At 42.7% G+C, this 21,444-nt stretch overlaps 1 protein-coding gene across 5 annotated transcripts in view; it reads right to left on the reverse strand.

The window, feature by feature from the left end:
* The window catches only part of Setbp1 (SET binding protein 1), a 377,571-nt gene that overhangs the window by 7,696 nt on the left and 348,431 nt on the right, over positions 1–21,444 (reverse strand). For 4 of the 5 annotated variants that reach the window (XM_063231759.1, XM_063231755.1, XM_063231757.1 and 1 more), the window contains one exon: positions 13,501–18,852. In XM_063231759.1, coding sequence (XP_063087829.1) covers positions 18,239–18,852 — 614 coding nt within the window. In that variant the 3' untranslated portion in view covers positions 13,501–18,238. Of the gene's footprint in view, positions 1–13,500; positions 18,853–21,444 lie in introns of those variants that run through there. The other variant, XM_063231756.1, reaches the window with a different exon arrangement.

Here is a 21,444-nt window from a genome sequence, read left to right on the forward strand (position 1 = left end):
TTTAATTTTCAGTGTCACACTGGGCATTATATCATGATTTTTTCATATTACAAAGGAGACAACTGAAGGGAATTTTTGTCCACTTGCCCACATCCAGTGCTCTGCCTTTACACCAGAGCATGAAGTATTCCAGCTGTGGCTAGGAGCACAAAAGCCTTGAGAAAAAGAAGGAGAAGAAGGAGGATAAGGAGGAAGGAAGAGGGAGGGAGAGGGGCTGGGGGAAGAGGGAGGGAGAAGTCCTCGGTCACTGGCCCTGCCTGGGAAGGGAGGAGTATGGATGGAGCAGGGCTGGGCTGGGGTCTAATTTATGTGTGTGAGCCTGGACATGCCCTTCCTGACTCCAGACCTGCTTTCACCCCCAGGCTGGACACCAGACTTTTCTGACTCTTGAGGGAGATTTCCCAAAAAGGGCCAGAGGGAGAGTTTCTTGATAGAGGTCTGCTCTGTGAATTCTTCCGGATTGATCTGGTTCCATCTCTGAGAATGGTTTGCCCTTGTTTCCCTTCAGTAAGCAGCCACTGTGTGTTAGCCCCTGGGATATACTTTTTTGGTTCTGCTTCTAGAAAATTCAAGTTAATAAATTTATGATACATACTTCATTTTCCTCAAACATACACCTGAACTATTGGGCAGCTTGTATTTCCCTCCACAATTTTGAAAAATAAGCTCTTCAGGAATGAGAAAGCACAAGTGACTCCATGGCCAGCCCTTCCTACCTGCCACGGGCAAGATCAACCCACAGGGCTCGATGTGCAGAAACAAATTTTCTCCTTTGAAGGGGTTTCAAAGCATCCTGTTCCTGGAATGGGGGCCAGCAGTCTGAGTAGAGAGGCTGGAAAAGGCCTGTTGGATTTATGAGTCTGCAAAAACTCGGCATGCTTGCTCACATAACAAGAAGAAGACAGAATGTTCTGTCACCACATCAGGTTCTTATGAACCAGGCCTTCTGTAATTGGTTTCCCAGATTGGGAACTGAAGGCAGATGGAGGTGGGTTGTTTTTGTTTGCTTGCATCATCTTCTTTCCATTTTAAAGGTTATTCAAATCCAGTGAACTAAGGAGAATGAGAAAGATCATAGAACAAATGGATACTACCCCAAGCACAGCCCACCTGAAGGTTGGTCAGGTGGCTCCTTCTTCAGGCCAGGCTGCCACCTTGCTGGCCTAGCTGCTCCACCAATCAATCAATAGATCAGTCAGTCAATAAATACATATTGATAGTCTCTTACGAGGCCATGGTTTGCATTATGTAGGAAGGACAGAAAAACCTACTCAGTAAAGTCTCCTTCCTTGAGATTCCTTGGACTTCAGAAGACACTGACAGCTGACAATGACAACCAGTTTGTCATGAGTCAGGCTGAGTGATCTGAACTCAGGGCCTGTGTGCTTCAGGAAGGCAGAGTGGTGCCTGCTTCCACTTAGCAGAGCATAGTTTAGGATGGGACTCTGCAGACCAACAGACTTTTAACTGGATGAGAGACCTATATGCCATTTAAACATGCAAGGGTTAGTGAAAGCCTAAACGAACACAGTTTATACAAAGAACTCCAAGTCCAAATGATTGAGAGCCACTGAGAGTCACTTATCTTTATAAGGTAAATGTGGGCTTATGAAAAAAAAAATAAGATGAGGATTATGTTCCTTTTCAGGAACCAGTAAAATGATGCAGGGCAAATTTCCTACTGAACTACAAGTGTTTAAATCATTTACTTCCTAGGAACAAAGACTACAGTTAGTCTATTTCAGTTAGTCAGCTCCCGTTCTTTGTAAAGGACCAGAAAACAATTGTTGGAGGCTTTGCAAGTTAAAGGATTTTAACTCTGCTATATCTCAAATCCAATCCCAGATAACATGTAAATGAATGAGCAGGGCTGTGTTAAAATACAACTTTATTGAATGGCCACTGGAATCTGATTTCATGTGACGTGAAATATTCTTGTTTTGATTTGTTTCAACCATTTGAAAATCTAAAACACATTCTTAGCTTGTGGATTACACAAAAATAACAATAGTTCACCAACTTCGGGTCTCTATGCAATAGAATCACACTTATAGTTGCAAAGGAGGGGAAGAGAATAAGAAAGACAAAAATAGTATTTACTAAGTAGTGACATTTACTTCTATCTGAGCTTAAGCCCATTATTCTCTGCTTGCTTCACATGTGTGATTCTTAAAAATAGCATCCCTTAAATACATTAAAAGGGGGCATACTTTTTTTTTTTTTCCATTAAGCCATGCTGATGGTCATTCTCAGTCCCACTGGATGGTGAGGTTTTAATTTCAGCTATGTTATCCATCATTGCATATGCTTTGCTTGAGGGCCCACACCTGCTTTATGGACAGTGTATTTGTATTGGCTCACAAAGACAATTTTTGAGTAGACCTATAGTGATTTATTGTTGTGCTGAATCAGCAAATTCAAAATATTGTGTGTGCACAGTACTAAGCAGGAAAGGGGCCAAATAATCCAAATATAAGATTTGGCCTATAAACTACAAAACCTCTCTCTCTGAAATTTTAAATCCTGCTTTATTTTTAAAATGTATCATAAATGTTCTGCAATTTCAGCTCCGGTTTCTTTTCCTTTTACCATGACGATTCCCTCCTGTCTATTCACTTTGATTTCCCATTGACCCCTTCTCCTGTAGCACATTACCTCCTCATTAGCCACTCTGACCTCCTCCATGGTGCCTAATAACTGTTATGTGCATAACAGTTATATTTGGAATGGATACAACATATTTACTTGTATTTTCTTCTTCTCATTTATCAGACTTACCAGAGGATGCCACTTTTTGCAGTTTCCAGACTGGTGAGACACTTGCACACCGTGTCAGGTAAAGGAAATATATTGCTTACAGGTGGGCAGCCTGGGATGCATGGTGAACAAGCTTTCTCAGGCTCAAGAAAATAGCTCTGGGTGCGAGGGGCATTTCATCTGAACAGGTCCAAAGCTGCACCTTAGCTAGGTTGCCCCAAAAGCCCTCTTCCCTGGTCTTTACACCCTGGGGATCTTCTGGTTGGTGAGCTAATAGTGCAGAACATCCTGTTCTAAGACAAATGAGGCCACAGCCTGGGGTCGGTTTGAACCCTTCCTCCTTAATTACATTGTGTCCTTCAGGCATCCTTGTGATTTGGAAAACCCTTAGTGGAAGAGGGGAAAGCATGGACAACCAAGGTCACCTGGAGACCTGCCTGCCTTCCTACATTGTTCACTTTTGGCGGCAATCCACGCCACCTCTTAAACTTATGGCTTATCCAGATCCAGACTCGGGCTTTCTTCTTCTTTCTTTATTCTCTTTTCTCTTTTCTTTTCTTCTTTTCTGTTGTTTTTCTTTTTCTTCTTTCTTTTTCTCTCTTCTTTCTTTTTCTTTTTCTGACTTTTCAAATAATGGTGACCCATTTGTGGGAAGCCGCCTATGAATGGCGCCCATTTCCTGCTTCCGGGTTCTTCCCGGCCTGAACAAGCCGCCAAATTGTCATATCTGCCCAGTTACCCGTGACGCTAGCCTATCAGCTTGTTAGGCGCGCTTCTCTGTGATTGGATACTGCTTCCCCTTATAAGAGGTTGTTCCTGCCCCCAACGGGCGGAAGAGGAACCAACGTTGAGGGTGGCGGACCTTGTTAGGTCCGGTTCGCTGTACGCAATAAACTTTGAGAGCTGATCCTGCTCGAGTCTGGCCTCCTGTCTCCCGCGGCTCCGGTCAACTGGTGGCCCGTACGGGGAAAAAAGGTAAAAGACTCAGCGACGTGCCTCTTCGGCCGGGAGGTGCGATTGCTGTCACCTGCGGTACGACGGAGGACCTGGCCCAATAACAACGGAAGGCCGCGAGCGCCTCTTCTCTTCACCCTGATCAGCTACATGAGATACAGCGGTTCCCGGGACAGGTGAGTACTGGGTCACCTGGGTTGGGTGGACGCACCTAACAGATTTTGAGCGCCACACGAGTGGACGCTGGTTTTTTTTTTCTTTTCTTTTCCCTTTGCATCTGTTTTGCTTTCGCTTCGCTAATACAGCCCGACAGGCTTTTGATAGAGCTCGATCGGAATGCTCAGAGGAGCCCGGAGCCACTGCCGATTGTGGGTCTCCGGAGGACCCTCAGGGCTCTAATTCTGATTCGGATTCGGAAGGCTCAGAAGAGGAGGTCGTCTTTGCTAAGCATGACCCTCCTACACCGTTAAAAGAGGAACTTAGGGCTCGGGAAGATAAAAAGGGGAACCAAACACCACCCTGCCCGAGCTACTCCGCCTTACGGGAGGAGCTTAAGCCCTTCCGCCCTTTGGCAAGTTCGCGACCCACGATCGCCCCTTTCAGGGCGCCAGGCCCCACTGCACCGCCGTGGCCGGAAGAGGAGTTGCTCCCTGGGCTGCCACCACAACCTATGGCACCGCCCTGGTTAGAGGGAGAGCTACTTCCTGGGTTGCCTTCTGCGCCCCCATCTGGGGAGGGAGGAGGACGTTCCTTCCACCAGAGGGTATGGTCGCGGCTTCCCTTTGAGTGTTCCGGTCTCCATGCATTCCCGGTACAAGTAGGAGGCAGGGGAGGAGGAGGATATTATGAGCCCTTAGAAATTAAACAACTTAAAGCTATCAAGGACGCAGTTTCAGCTTATGGGCCCAATGCGCCATTTACCATGGCGCTTTTAGAGGCATTGGCAGGTCTGTGTGATCTCTTCACCTCAACAATCTATTGGTGTTAACCCGAGAGGACTGCGCCCCAATCATATTTGGCAAACACACATCCCAGAATTCGGAAAAATATGTACATGTTTCGGTTGACACCGCTTCTCAGGTTATGTTTGCTTCGGCAGAACCTGGAGAAAGGGCCACCCATGCTATTAATCATTGTCTTGCAGCCTGGGCTGCTTGGGGAAAGCCCAATATACTAAAAACAGACAATGGTCCTGCCTATACCAGCAAAATTTTTATGACATTTTGTCAACAAATGGAGGTCACTCTTAAACATGGCATTCCTTACAACCCCCAAGGACAAGGCATCATTGAGCGATCCCATCGGACACTCAAGGGTGTCTTACAAAAGCAAAAAGAGGGGATAGGCCACGGCCTAACGCCCAAAGGAAGAATATCATTGGCACTCTTTACCATAAATTTTTTAAACCTTAATCACAATAATCATTCCCCTGCCATGGAGCACAATAACCCGTCCCCGGCCGACAAAGGGCTGGTGAGATGGAAAGATGTCCTTACAGGACAATGGATGGGCCCGGATCCAGTGGTTAGCTGGACCCGAGGTGCGGTTTGTGTCTTCCCACAGGAACCAGGCTGCGAACCGCTGTGGGTCCCGGAAAGATTGACGCGAGCAGTAAACTCCCCACCAGTTCCTGATAAAGCACAGGAGGATAAGCCCGCGGACACAAGTCAACTCGACCCTTCTGGGACCGACGCTCAGCGCCCGAGACCATCTACAAACTAAAATGTCTGGTTTGGAGCTTTTTCTATTCTGTAGGTTCCTATTAATCACCCCTGTTGGCACAAATTTGACCAACACTGTTAAAAATATGACAGCTTGGCTGCAAGACACCTACCTACCTAAGTTTCACAATTTGTCCCTCATAGTCGGTCAGGAACTTGACAATATGGACGGTATCCAACTAGGTCCAGTCAGGTTCGATTTATCAACTTTAGGCAGTGTTATAGCCAGTTTGTGGGAACGCGTCACCTCCTGGTTCTCCTGGCCCAACCTGACTACTTGGATCCTGATTGCCTTGGCCATCCTAGTGGGGCTTGTGGTTATTAAATGCTTGTTAGATCGCCTCATACAAACTCAGCAGCAGGTTAAGATCACAGCTATGGCAGCCATGCAAATGGCAGCAGGTGGCCCATCAGGCCAGCAGGCCGCCGCATATCTCCTTCACATTGCAGAACATCAGCTATAAGAGCTGAGTGGGCAAGCCAATGACGGGTAAGACGGGAAAAGCCCTCCCGGTCAACCTAAGACAGGCTCCACTCAGATATACATGGCCTATAAGGCCAGGGGTCCCTCCCGGAGTCAAATTATTGGCATTGAGATGCGAGACCAAGGGTACTGCAGTGCCGTCCGCCCCAAAGGTTGGGGGGAAGGCAGGAATGAATGTCTATATGCATCCAGGTTCGGTTCACAAAAGCCTGGCCCTGCGAAAAAATGAACCACTCACCTTGAGCATGGTCCTGGCGCAAGGATATGCACAAAACAGGGTGATGCACAGCAGGGTATAGACCTCTACATTCTCTCATGCCTCGGCCTACAAGGTAGGCCCACTCCTAGGTGTCTAACAGCAACAAGGTCATAGACACCTTGGAGGGACCCACAGACCATCCTATTTTAATAAATAAAAAAGGGGGAGATGTGGGAAGCCGCCTATGAATGGCGCCCATTTCCTGCTTCCGGGTTCTTCCCGGCCTGAACAAGCCGCCAAATTGTCATATCTGCCCAGTTACCCGTGACGCTAGCCTATCAGCTTGTTAGGCGCGCTTCTCTGTGATTGGATACTGCTTCCCCTTATAAGAGGTTGTTCCTGCCCCCAACGGGCGGAAGAGGAACCAACGTTGAGGGTGGCGGACCTTGTTAGGTCCGGTTCGCTGTACGCAATAAACTTTGAGAGCTGATCCTGCTCGAGTCTGGCCTCCTGTCTCCCGCGGCTCCGGTCACCCATTCATTTAATTCATTTTGTTTACATATTGCAAACTGAAGTTTGAGAGAACTTTAATTCATTAGCAGGATGGCTTAGGGCTCCTTAAAATTTCCCTACTACTTTTTTTGAAACTTTGTATTGTTTTTAACCCATTTTTTAATACAAAAAGAAAGAACATAACAACAACAAAAATGACCCAAGACATACCACATGGCCAAGCTTAGGGAATATACTCAATAATTAAATTTGTGTTATAGAAAATGACACTAGAAAATGACAGGGATGAGAGAAGGTTCAAATGAAACTAAGTGAGTGAAATAGAGCTAGAAATCCTAGAAAGCAAAGAAAAACATTACAGTACTCTAAACAAATAGCTGAAGATGGAACACTGTGAGAAAAACTATCCTCAACTCTGTGTATTGTTAAATGCTGAGAACTAATTTCAAATTAGAAACAAAAATGTACTAATGTCTATGTCCCATGAAATATATTGAAAGGGCAAAATACAGAATTAAAAAATATGCTAGTAAAATATATCTATAAAACAATCCAAAACTGTACTCTACCATTTCAAAATGTGTGAAAGGATATTAAAATATTGAAAGACATTAAACAATGGCACTAATTAGAAATAGGGAAACTTTAATATGAAGTGACAGAACTCAAGAAAAAACAAAGAAATGAAAATACAATGTCAAAAAAAAAAAGGTGAAACCAGAAAGAATGCAAGAGTGAATAAACACAACATACTCTACCTGGAAAGAAATAAAAGGTTAAGTGGGGTACATTTTTAAAGTTAAGAAGAAATGAGAGGAAGAAATAAAAAGGATTCATAAAACAGTGACTAAAAATTAAACTGTATAAAGAAGATACTTGAAAACAGTGGGAACTCTTGAAGAACAAATCAACACAAGGAAACAGAATAGTATTAACATATATGATTCAGAGAAAACATTCCTTAAAAGTTTTATATCTTTAAAGGGAATACTAGCAAAATACTTTCTAATAAAATTAGGGGTTATAAAGAAAAAGAAATCTTTGTGCATTTAAAAAAACAGCAATATAAACAAGAGAAAATTAGATAACAATTAAGTTTACAAAAGGAGTATTTCATACCAGGAGAGCGGAAAACCCTACTTAAAGTGCTCCAGGAAAGAAGCTGTGAGCCAAAGGTTTCGTGCACAGGCAATGGACTTTCAGCTATAAAGAGTGCACACTTACTAACATGCACAAACTCGGGAAGCTTTGTTCCCATGAGTTCATTCTTAAGAATGTCCTTGAGGCTGAATTTCAGATGATCCACCAGTATTACAGACATTGTGGGAGTGGTGGTGACCACTGGAGGACTGGTTGTTTTTCTGCCTAAGACCTAACCTGTGTGATAAAGAGAGCAAGTACGTATCTGCATGTTTTGTGAATGTTGATACAGAACAATGATAAAAGCGGCAGAAAGAAAAATACACTTGCCATTTTTCGAAAATGTTTTCAGTAATCATACTGATGATAGTACTGGAATTGTATCACTCATATTTATAATATGGGATAAATAAAGGGACAATAAAGTCTTTTAAAAATTTCTTTCAGGAGATACATATGAGATTTTAGTAAAAATTCTTCAAATTCAAATCCATGAATTTGAATAAATATCAGTTGGAAGTGTACACATACATTCACACACACATATACATATCAATGTGATTTTCCTATTCAAATTTATTTCAGAACATACCTGTATCTATAGAGCCATGATTATCTACCTACCTATTGCAGCCAAAACAGACTAAGACAACTAAATATCTGTCAGAATGGCTGAGGAAAAATAATGACAATAACCACTTGGAAGGATGCAGAGAGACTGGACCATTCCTACTCTGTTGGTGGGAATGTGAAATTGTATGGACAACTACCTGATAGCTCCGCTCAAAACTAAAAATGGCTATATAATACAACCCACCAAACACAGTTTGTGGTGATTTTTCCAGAGAATTTCAAATTTGCTTTCACATAAACACTTTCATATGATTTTCATATCAGCAGCAGTATTTGTAATAGCTCGAATCTTAGAAGCCCATCAATGGATGAATAGCTATTCAAATACTGGTGTATATCCATGTTGTGAAATACTACTTGGCAATAAACAGAGGATAAAAGACAAACATCCTGAAAGACATATATTCCACTTATGTGGGCTCTTGAGTGGTCAAACACAGACCCAGAAAATACAATGGTGGATGTTAGCAGGTTGGGTGAGATATGAGGACATTAACAGCCATAGAGCATAAGTTTTGCAAGATGAAAATCTAACGGGAATTATTTGCACAACAATGTAATTTTACTTTACTACTCGGTGTACTTAAAATGGCTAAGATGATAAATTTAATGCTATGTGTATTTTACCACAGTTATAATTTTAAAAGAATTATGTTAAAAATGACTATTGTAAAATGACTATTGTAAAGTGATGAAATCCAGTCTGTATTTAGATTAACAGTACTGCTCTTTTCCAAGTTTTCTGTAAGTCTAAAATTATTTAATTTCAAAAGTGTTAAAGACAATTATATTCATAAAGTTTCCAAATAATGCACATAGAAACTTCACTTTGATGATGTGAAAAACAGCCTTACACTTATTAATTGTGGGCTCTGGATAGTGACTTTTCCTTTAAAGATAGAGAAAGGGGGAAAAGTGTCTTTCCTGCAGAGGAACTGTAGAGCCAGTAGCTCAGCTAGAGGATCAAAGTCAACATGAAAAATTATACATCAGACTGATAATATGTGGGGGTGACAACAATTTTATTTCAGGTCTGTGGTCTTTGTGCATCTCCCAAACATATGAGCTTGTATGATCATGAGAAAACAATGGGAAAACCGTACTTAAGAGACACTATACAAAGTACTTGACCAGTGGTCTTCAAAAGTATTGAGATCATCACAGGAAAACTATCACAGGCAACAGAAGCCTAAGGAGACATGAGGAGGAAATACAATGTGGGATCCTGAGTGGGATCCTGGAAAGAAAAAGGACATTAGCTGGAAACTAAGGTTATCTGAGTAAAATGTAGATCTTGGTTAATAACAATGTAATGATATTGTTTTATTACTTAACAACAATTATAAGATGCTAATAAGGGAGACTAGATGCATGGTTCACTGGAACTTGACTATCTTCACAGCTTTCATTTGGTCTAAACCTTGTAAAATTTGACTTTCATATGATACAGTTTTATGATTTGATTTGTGTAACATTCTTGAAATAGCAAAACTGCAAAGATAGAGCACATATTATTGGTTGACAGGGGAGAGAGGAAACACACTGGTTAGCATAAGGACATCTTTGTGGTGATGGTATAATTGGGTATCTCCATTGTGGTTGCAGTTACACGAGGCCATACATTTGGCAGGACTGCATAGATATATCACAATCTCACAACCTCAGTCCCCCACATGAGTGGCACACACCACTTGGAGAACCTGAATAAGCTCTGTAGATTGCACCGATGTCAATTACACAGTGTAGATATTATGCTGTGGTTTTGTGGGACATGGGCAGAAGAAGGGGCAGTTAGGGGAGGGCTGCACAGGACTTCCTCTGTATTCCTTGGCAGCCTCCCATGAATCTATAGAAGTCCCAGAAGTCTTTGGAAAACTGAAAATGTTCTGAGATATCAAGTGTCAGCTAGCTTAGTGAATTGGGTTGGCTAGGACATGCTGCTGAGCCTAGCTGCTGTCTGTGTCCGTGTTTTCTTTCCACCTCTCCAGGCCAAGGGGTGGGGTGATTGCTTAGTTGGGAATGGATTCAGGTCTCTTCCGGAGTATGGAACATGAATAACTAAAATGAAGGAGTGTGTTTTTGACTTGCAGCTGGCATTGGAGGTCTCCAGGTCAAGAGCAATCCGGATGGTCTGATTCCTAGGACCCCACAGCAATTTTCAGCGACATACAAAATGTGTTGATTCCTTTTCAGGATATATTATTATAAGAGTCCTTTAGGAAGAGTAAGAAAAAGATGCCTTCTTTGGGCAGATACCACACCTAGGGGACACACCTTGGGTGGGGAGGGTACCCTAATTTTGATTCCCTATTTTCTTCTTCAGCCAGGTCCCTCTTTGCAGGAAACAACTTGTGCAAGCTTGTATCACATCTTTGGCTGAGGATTCTACTAGTCACTTGTGGAAATATTAAGACCACTTAGTAAATGAGTAGTACAAAAGGTCCTTATGGATTGTGGTCATATGTCTTTTGGAAAAGCTGAAGTTTGAATTACACCCTGAAGATGGATGGCTGGATTGAGACAGGCAGAGACCTTATCTTTTTTGCTAATTCTTGTACCTATGGCACCTGGAAATGTGAAAGCCAGGAATGAAGGAAGAAAGGTGTGAAGGGAGTAAAAGAATGAGAATTTGATTGTATATTCTCATTCTATTTCTTTTCTTTTTTCCATACTCTCACATGTACTGGGACAAGACAGGCTGCTGAGGTGGCAACTCTGAATGCCATTAGCTTCACAGGATGGTGAGAGATAAAGTTGAAAATTAAAAGTAGGGCTTCTTGGAGAGGTACAAAGATGACAGATTCAGAGGCTATTAGACTTAGAGAGCACTGCAGATATTGCAGAGTTTAATCTCCCACTTTATCAAGCAGGAAAGTGATGCTCAGAGGTATTTTGTGGCTGGGGACAGAGTTCTTTACTGATCAAGAAAGAGCCATGCCAGGTGTCTTGCATCTTATTCCAAAGTTCTCTCTCTGGAGAGCTTTAAAATTTCAGGCATCATAATGACAGAATATGTGTGGTTTCTAACTGTGTTGAGATTTTTAACATTTCCCATTTGTTACTTCACAATTTTGCCATATGTGAATGTGAATAACACTCTGGAACAAGTTTGTAATTCATCCTGGAAATTAAAAGGTTTCATTACAGCCAAGTGTATTGCCACAGCTTTATAACAATTAAAATCTGGATATTGGCATTCCCACAAAAGTGAAAGTATCAATAATGTTAATAAAAATGGACCCTACTTCTGCACTCTCAATCCTTTTTACCTCCATTCATTATCTTATCTGTTCTCTAGAGCCTTTAATGGTCTTGGATGAATCCCTGAGCTCTGCATGCCCTCTTGTCTCTATCCTTGCTTCACACCTGACAGATTTCTGAAGCTGTAACTGATCTCCAAAGTGCCCGTTTTTCTCTCAGTGACTCCCCTAAGTACAGGTGGCCTGGCTGATTTGTACTCATCCCCACAGGGCATGTACTTGACAGCACAAGCAGCAGGGGGGAAAAAACAGACCAAAAAAAGACCTTTCTGGCTTTTGAGTTTCCAATGCAGGGAAACTAGGGAAATAGAACTTGGCATAGAGAAACAATTTAGAAGGAAGTTGGAGTGAGGCATTTTAGGACTCTTTACTTCCTTCCCCTCTGGGTTAGAAAAATGATTCCTTGGCTGTGGAATTCAGAAGCTTCAGATGCTGCTCGGCTGATGGAATGGAGTTTTGAAAATTTAAAAAAAAAACTGAGCTGAACAAAAATTAGAATTAGGAATTATATATTCTTTCCGCCTGTCTATTTATAGACTGAGAGTCACATCGGTTTCGTGTGTAGACACATGTGACTTTCCCAGGAGCCTCTGTCAGCACACAGCCACTCTCTAGTCCAATTACAAACTCCAAGGTTGAGCCAATCCATTTCAAGGCAACAGCTTTTTCCCTGTGTGAGAAGCTGGTAAGAGGAGATTAAGGGCACTTTCGGAAGTCATCGCACATTTCAGAAATACCAACAGGCTTGGAAGTCAGAGTTAGGAAGAGGATTATGCAATGTTTAAAATTTTCCTGGTTCAGTGCAAAAAACTGGCAAAGGAGAGGACAAAGAGAGCAAATTCTGTGGTTAGAGGCTGCTGACAAAATTCTAAGCCTTAGGAAACTACCTAAAACACAGTGTTCCATGGATGCAGAGGCTGCCTTGATGGTCTGCTTCTGATGACTTCTGCTGATTCCTCCCCACATCTGTTACTCTCTTGTGGGTACTGCAAATATTGAATGTTAAAATAAATGCCACAATGGATCAGATTGATGAGTAGGGATGAGGAGGAGCTCATAAGGCTTCATATCTGTCACACTGGCTTTTGGAAAAGACACACCGAAGACAGAATAAGAAGGCAAAATAAACCAACCAAGCAACCAAGCAACCAAACCACCATAAATATGAGAGTGCTTATACGCAATCAAAGCAGAATATGTAAGTTACACTTTAAAACAGGCTTATAGGAAACTGACTAAAAATTGGAACAGGAAGGGTGGGGAGAGAAAGAGAGGAAGTGCAGGACCCACCCTTCTTCTGAGACCTCTTTAACCACCGTCATATTCAGTTTAGAACTGCTAGTTCACTTTCCAAATATAAGCCTTATGAGATCCTTCAAAGCAAGGACTCCTGTAGAAATGGGGCCAGGCAATTAGCAACTATGATTTGCTACATAGTCTATGCTTGCTATTGCTCTAGTAAAATCAGAAGTGTAGCCAAGGCCATATCCTCCAGATATCATGAGATAGGAAGGAAGCTTTATCTCTATCCATAATGGTTTTGCAAATATGTAGAATAAAATGGGTCTTCCAACATTCTACAGTACGCTTTGATTGTTCTCAGCACTGCTAGCCTGGATGTCCAAGTAATGCAACATTCTCCTAACTGCAATCCAGCAAGTCAGACTCAAATCTTGCCCACAATGCCCTTCTCAGCATCATACAACAGACAGAAGTTTGGTTAGAATTTTGTCAATGATTCTGTATCCAGTTGGTGTGAGCAAAGACCCCCAAATGCTATTAAACTCCTTGGTGATGTGAACCAGATGGAAAATAAAACAAAAGAATTCACAACTCATGTTAGACTGAATTGAATGTCTTTAATTTCACACAATGAATAACATATGAATAGGATTAACTTTTTTTTTTTAATAGTTAAGTGCTCTATACTGTGCTAACCTGATCTGGTAGCGAAAAAGACTGAGCTTTCTTTTAGAAAAAAATGTTTAAAACCCAACATCTAAGACCATGGAGGAGCATGACAGTAAAGCATGCCAGATGTATCTACGCCTCAAATAACATCAAGTCCGTGTTCATTTTAAATGTACAAAAATGCTTTATGAATAAAAACTGTTACAAAAGAACATTTCAAACAATGTACAATTTTCTTGCCTCTATATTCAATAAAATACAAATACATTTTTGTTCTAAAATATGTTTACATACAATCAAAGTAGAACATGCAAATTACACTTTAAAAAAGGCTTTTAAAAACCACTTATGAATACAAACTAAAAATTAGCCAGCACGACTTGTAAGACAATCTTGTGCCCATTTTTTTTCTTTTGAAATATATATGTACATATTTAACACATCATGTGCATTTATTATTATTTAAGAAATAGATTTTTTTTAAAAAGGAAGAAAAAGAAAGACACCAACCTAGGGTAGAACTGCCCTTCCGGGTCGACTAGTTGGCAGTTCTTGTCAGTTTTCCCCCCTTTAGTGTTTATTATACCTGGGCAAGTGGGCAATAGATATCCAGGAAGTTACTTCCTTGGTTGATATGTGCTTCTAAGACTGTTCCCCAAATGACTGAGTCTTACAGGGAAGGCAGACTGTCAGTGGGGTGAACTCTCTAAGAAACAAGAGGCAGAGGGAGCCTTGTATTGTGGAAAGAAACCTTAGGAAACACCAAGGAAATGCTACGGTATATTACAGTTTGAGTTTCTAGGCACTGTGATGACATTATCTGTAAGCTCTGGCATTTGGACCATTGTGATACGATAGGGTAGTGTTGAGAAAAATGTCTATATTTATCTCCTTTTACATAATGAGGAGGACTGAAAATCCTGCAACGTAACACTTAAATGGCTTCTGAGGCATTTCAGCTCCTGCTACCCTCTCTCTCTGCACGCTACAGTTGGCATTTAAAGGCTTTGGAAAGATATCTATAAGACTTTATAGACAGTTACCAGGTAAATCTTCCTGGTGATAGGGAAAAGCATTCTCCAAAAGCTCATTATCTGAATATTATTGGGTAATAAGCCAGGAGTGGGATTTTCTACTTAACTTCTAATACCAAATCCTTTATGATCTGCATATAATACATCACCTTATACTATAATTCTGTCACCACTTGCTTATCATATTATAGACCGGGCAATGTGCAGAACACAAATTCTGTCTGCCATTGGACATGGCTTCCCACTCCAGACATTAGTCAAGTTAACATGTTCACCTTCTTCCAGACTTTTAGTCACCTTTCCTGGACTGTCCTTGACTGTTGAGTCCTAGTCCTGCCAAGTCACAAAGCAAACCTACATACTCTCCTTTCCTTTGACTTTTCTTCTTTGCGTTGTAGCCAGAGACAGGCTATTTGAGGAGCACAAACTTCACCCTGGAGATGAGGGTTGAAAAGCAAGTGGTCACCTAGCCACACGGTATGGTGAAGGTCCATTGGCACCTTTAAGGAGGCTTTTATATCTAGGTTTCATCAGTTTCTCATCCTAAATCAGACTCCTTATTAAATGGGTCCACACCTGCTTGCTGAAGGATAGTAGTCTGGGTGGGAGTAGGGGGAGAAATGCAAATCACTGTAGAATATTCTCTTACTATAGAATATTTGGTGAAGCTGTATGTGGAGTCTTACGGATACCAAATAATGCCCTCTCAATATAAAAATGCAACCCCAGCAGGCAGTGTTGGATGGCTAAGGAAGTCCACAATCTGGGACAAGAGAGCTGGGTTGCATTCCTGGCCCTGCAACTGACTAGATGGGTGACTGACTGGACCCACGTGGAGCCTGGAATAAACAGAACAGACTAAGGGAAGGTGGGGAGGGGGTTTAGAGAAGAAGGAAATGGTTGTAATTATGGGTTGGGTTAATGAAAAATTGGAGGAAAAAAATGTGACACAGAGGGAATAAAGGGTGACAGAGAGAGGAAGCAGTGTAGGTGACAGGTCTGGCTTCCACATGCAAGGAGCTAGTTAGCAAACCTCAGCTTTGGTCTTCTGCAGTTCTCCAGTCTATTCTTAGGGTCTGCACATGAAGATTTGCATTTAACTCACATGCCAGCCATAGACCCCAATTCACATGTAATTTGCAACTCCATTGTATCTCTCTTGGAATATTTTTTATTGGTTTGAAAATTCTAATGTCTCCAAATTATTTATAATTTCTCACCTCTAGAAGTGAATGTCAATTAAACTTTGTGTCTTCCTTTCAAGAAATTTTCCAAGCACTGGCTAGCCTTCCCCAAGATTCAGTCTGCTTATAGACTTGCTTGGGAGATAGTGCAGCATGGGAAAGGAGAAGATTACAAGAACCAAAGAAATTATTTTTTAGATCCAACAGGAAGAGAAACTTCTTTATGGCTTAATTGGAATGAAAATGGTTGCGCTTTCATAGCCATGGTGGAGTGAGAGGGGCTAATTTAAACCTTCCTCCCTGGTGATTTTGGAACCACTCGGATATGGCTTGGAAATGACAGATTGAAAAGGGCTGGTTTGATTTTGCTGTTCAGCTTGTGTGAAATGGCAAAGGTCAGCCCAGGTCACAGACTGAGTGTCTAGGATATAAGCTTTAAAGTACAGTCCTTTAAACTTACATATTGCTAGGATTAAATGCAACTGACCTACTGGGCTGCGACAGCGACTGTACAGAAAAGGCTAGACCTGTAGGTAATTTCAACCAACCGTGGGTGCCACAACATAGAGATGTGATGTTTGCAAGCATACTAACATAAGACTTTAACATTTACTCCCACAGTTACCCCATCACGTATTCTCTTATATTCCCAACAACGATCCATTTCCCTGTAGAGAAATAATATTGTGTCTGAAGTGATAATGTAATTTCCAGTTGGTCCCAACTTCCTGTAAAGAAACTTAATTTGGAGGTAAACCAGATATTCTTACTCCCATTGGAAAATTTCATTCTCTCTTCCAGTGTCTCTCTATAATCTACCATGCCAGGTATTTGATGTCTTGGGAAAGGCAGGGGAAAGAGGGAGGGAAGAAATTGAAAATACTAAATTGAAATCTCCACATTTGACTTTAAAAACATCTACGGCAATGGGATAACTTCATATTCATTCTGAGTCTTCTTAACATGTTTCACTTGGGCTTCGGAAATGGAAATAGAGATGGAGTATCTGTCCACGCTAAACCAATGGCTAGAGTACAACTTGGATGAAAAATGTACAGTTGAAATTGACCATTTAAAAGACGATTTGTCACACACAGTTTGCATCCATGCAGACTGATAGGTTCATAATTACATTATGTACAAAAATGTTTTAGTGTATTAAGGCAACCACAATATGGATACTTTGTCCAAGGTGGCTTGACAGTTGGAGTGGTGATACCCTTTAAACATTTTATTTTTTATTTTTCGATAAGAACACTTACTTCCATTTGTTTCTAAGAAATAGTTATCAAGAGACAATGGACTTCTACTGTCTTTTTGTTTCCTTTTCTCAATACCTATGACAGCTCTTTGTATGAAAAAAAAAATCACATACCAAGGCATTATTAGACATGTGTCTTTCTGGTTGGCCTGGGGTTCTCCTTTTTGGTGGCTTGTCAGTTATCCCATTTGCTGTGGGGTATTAAAACCATTTTAGTCTGTCTGTTCTCTGCTATTATGTTTTAAGTAAAACATAACTTGTTTGACACCTGGGTCACCATATCCGGGGCTGTTCCCAGTCACTTATTTAAAAGGCTCCATCAATACTGAGTACGTGTTTCACAACGATTGGGATTCAAAGCCAGGTTCCTCGGGACAGTGCACCAAGGGTGGACTTTACTACAAAGGTAAGGTTCACAATTATTTAGATGTGTACCAAGAAAAGAAGGCAGCAAGTTAAGGAGAAGGTACAGAACATGGAAAGTACAATGAGCAAAGGAAAAGCAGGAACAGTCGATGCTAAAAACCAGTGTATGTAGGACAGAGGCACACGGAAGAATATGAATGCAGGTTTAAGGTCGCCTATCACTAGAATGTCACCTTCTGATTACACAGTTCCATCTGAGAAAACCACTGTTAACGGAAAGATTTAGGTCACCTGCGATGACGTCAGTGCCCCCCACCCAGCCTAGAAGAACTTGCAAACCAAAAGAAATAAAAACCAATTAAGTGGAAGTGGGTTACAACAAAGCCAGTTGACACATTTGCAGCTTCTCTCCCCTTGGAATGTTTCCTAATTGAGGCCTTTCCCCTTCCGGTTTTCCTGGCCCGCAAGTGCACGCTGGAGAAGGGCGCCCCTCGGCTGCGGAAGGTCAGGTGGCCCCGAGAGCACCAGCCTCCTCCCCGGGTCGGTGTTCTGCTGCCCGAGAGGGCTCCAGCCACACACAAGTGCCGCCGGGCTGGGCCCTGCTGCGCAGCACGGGCGAGCTTCTTTGGAAGGTGTCCCCCTGCTCGGCTATCCCAAGAGCTCCGATGGCTGAACCCTGTCATCTGGCCCGATCTGCCCGCCCAGCTTCTGGAGAGAAGGGCGTCGGGGTCCCCCGCAGTGGGGGATCCACCCCCACCCCAGCTCGCTGCGCCTGCAATGCCTCAGTCCCGCAGCCCCAGGTTCAGACGCCCAAACCCACCTTAGGGGAGGACATCGCTCTCGCTCCCTCGGGACTTCCGGGGCCTTTTGGCCTTCACCTCCTCCTCCTGGGGCGGGGGCTGCTGCGGGGACGCCTGCGCGGGCTGGCCGGCAGGGGGCACCGCGAGCTTCCGCTTGCCGCCCCTGGGGGCTTTGGGCAGCGCGGGGGGCGGGGGCGGGGGCGGCGGCGGGGGCGGGGGCAGCGGCGGCGGGGGCGGGGGCAGGGGCGGCGCCTCGCGGGCCATGTGGATGACCGCCTCGATGGTGGCCATGACGGCGTCCTGGCTGGCGGCGGGCTCCAGCACCAGCGGGCTCAGGCTAGGCTTCTGCACCCGCTTGGTGGGCAGGTCGATGCATTTCTCCAGCACGGGCATCTGGTCTCTGGAGTCCTCATCGAACTGGCTGGGCTGCTTGCGGGGACGCCCCCGCCTCTTCTTGACGAAGTTGTTGCCTGTCTTTGATTGTCTCTGCAGCCGCTTGGCCTTCAGGATCTTGTTCACGTGGTCCAGGTTCTTCTTGGTGGACAGGATCTTGGTGTAGTTGCACATCTTCCGCACTTCGCACTGGATGGCTTCGATCTCCCGCCGCTTGAATCGCTTCTTCAGGGAGGAGCTGGCTGCAGGGGGAAAACAGAAGAAATTGAGCGCAGGAAGAAATTGAGAGGGCTCCCTAAAACTCGCCCTCTTTCAAGGATGGCTGATGCGCTATTTGGCGATAAACACGTGGAACTATGCTATGAATGGATCTCCACACCCAGTATTGAGTTTTATTACATTGAGAGTAGGAGAAATAAGTCTAGGTTGGATACTGTTATGCGTACACGCTTCTCTTTACAGTATTTTTAGTCCTCATGATGATGTGAGAGACTGTTGTCCCCACTTTAAAGATGTGGAAACTGAGGCCTAGGCTGTTGAATTTACCTGCTCTGAGCATCGGCAGCAATACAACATAAAAGTTTTCTTTAGGGTAGAGTTTCTCAAAAAGCTTTCTGGCATTTGATCCTATTCAACTTAGCATAGTAGCTTTTCATTGACATTGGCGGTATGAAGCCGTCCACATTTTGTTACCTTGATTGTACAAGTGTACCATGAACCAGAAGAGATGCATTGACCTCCTTTAGGATATGGAGCTAAGTTGTTTTGTCCCAGCCCTTCACTTCCCTTGTTGGGACCTGTTTGGGAGGGCACTGTAGTCCCCCGTCCTTTCCTGCCCCCACGCTCTGGTTGTCAGTTAGATGTTTGGTTAACCAAGACTCTCTTAACCAGCTCTCCCTCTGGGAGCCTGAAGAGAAACCCCAGTCAGGTGTTTCGGAATCATGTGCCCTCCTTCTACTGAACTGTTGTTTGCAAAGTGCTTGTTTCATGTGCTGGTGGCCAGATGGCGCCTTTATTTTATGAGTCCAACTTCTCGGGAAGTCCTGTACTGCCGCCACTAAACGACCTTCAGGACTGCTTCATTTTGAAGTTCAGACACCATAAAGTGTGAATGGCTTCAAGACGCAGACGGCCTTTCACCCTTTCCACCATCCTTTCCTCGTGTGCGATCCCGAGCAGGCACAGACCTGCGTGAGCCGATGCCAGCACGCGTGGCGGGGCCTAACTCCTCCCTGACCGCAGCCACTCCGGTCACCTGCACACTTTTATAAGTGTGTCCTCCTCGCAGTTCGTTTTTGCTGTGATTTGCTGTAAATGTTCAACTTAAATCTCACTTAAAGGACCTAGGCATAGAAGGCTACATATTTCATATTAGTGTCTTAATTGTGCCCTCGCATTTTTAAAAATCTAGTAGCAGAAAAACAGAGTATTTTAAAGGGAGAGAAGGAAAAGAAAAACTCTCCAGAGGATGGATACCACTTTCACTTATTCTTGAGCACTCCTGCTTTCTTCTTTTCCCTGTCGCTCCATTTCCCCGGCTTGCTGTGGCCATCAGGGATCTCCAGGAGGATTTCCTTTGAAGTTATTTATGCCTCCAGTTTCTGAAGTGGGAAGCAGTGCCCTGCATAGGTCGAGTCAAAATGTCCCTCCTTCTGACCAAAGGTCAGTGAGACTGGGCAGTAACTACCCAGCAATCTTATAAAATAAGTTATAAAGATCAAAATAGAGCAAAGCCAGAGGAGCTTCTGACTATAAAAATAAAACTTTGTACTAAGTGTTTAAAACAAAACAAACCAACAATAAATGGTGCTTAGTTCCCAGTTCCCAGGTGCAGGGACTGATTCTTGTCTGGCTTTATTCCCTTACTGGGCCTTGGGTGGAGCTTTGGACATGGGCGGGATTTCAGTTAATTTTTGCACAGACAAATCAGACTAATCATTGTTACTTTATTGTCCTATCCTTTGAAAGAGCTTGAGTTTGTAATTTTTTTTTATTTTAAAAACAGCAACAACAAAAGGGTAACAGCGGTACAGAATTTAAAAAAAATAGGAAATTACCACTAGTTAATTGAGTTTAGATTTTAAAACAATTAATGCAAATATAGGGACACAAAGGGTTAGCTTCAGTAGCAGGACCAAGTAATTTAACTTGCCCACAAAGTTCACAAATAAGTGAAAACTAGTGAGAAATACTCCACAAATCTTCTAGGGTTTTTTGCAAAGGCATGTTCCACTTTCATTATGCCCTATCTTTAGTTTATATCACTCACCAAAGGAGAAAATACTATATGGTGCATAACAAAAAATGCTAAGGGTAAAGTAAATAATTTTATCAACATACACAGCATGCGAGTATAAAGTCAATCATTTGGCACTATTTAGCTGCATAAGGTTTGATTGAACTATTCCATGAGCTGGAAGTTATTTTGGGGGCAAATATAACCAATGCATTGCCCTGTCAAGCAGCTTCCTTTTAGAATAAAATATCAATAATTAAAAAATTAAAAACATCTTAAAAGACAACTTCATGATCATCTTTCCAACCACCATTCACTCTAATGCATGTGACTGTTCTGTACTATTTGTGTTCTCTTTTTAAAGAAACAAAACTTTACAAATTGAGCTAAAGCATCACTGCCTTCTCTATTCTGCTCTTTTCTTCATATGCTCATATTATTATTATTATTATTATTAAAAATCTGTGGATTCATACTGGTAAAAATTAAGCATGACAAACAACCTAAAGTTGATAAGAACTGGGAATTCTCCCAGACTAGTGGGGTGTAAACTGGTAAAATGACACAGTGGGCAATAGCAGAACTGAAGACATATAAA

Source organism: Cavia porcellus, unplaced genomic scaffold, assembly GCF_034190915.1.
Source record: "Cavia porcellus strain 051 isolate PalLab524CR breed Dunkin Hartley unplaced genomic scaffold, mCavPor4.1 scaffold_20, whole genome shotgun sequence".
Lineage (NCBI taxonomy): Eukaryota > Metazoa > Chordata > Mammalia > Rodentia > Caviidae > Cavia > Cavia porcellus.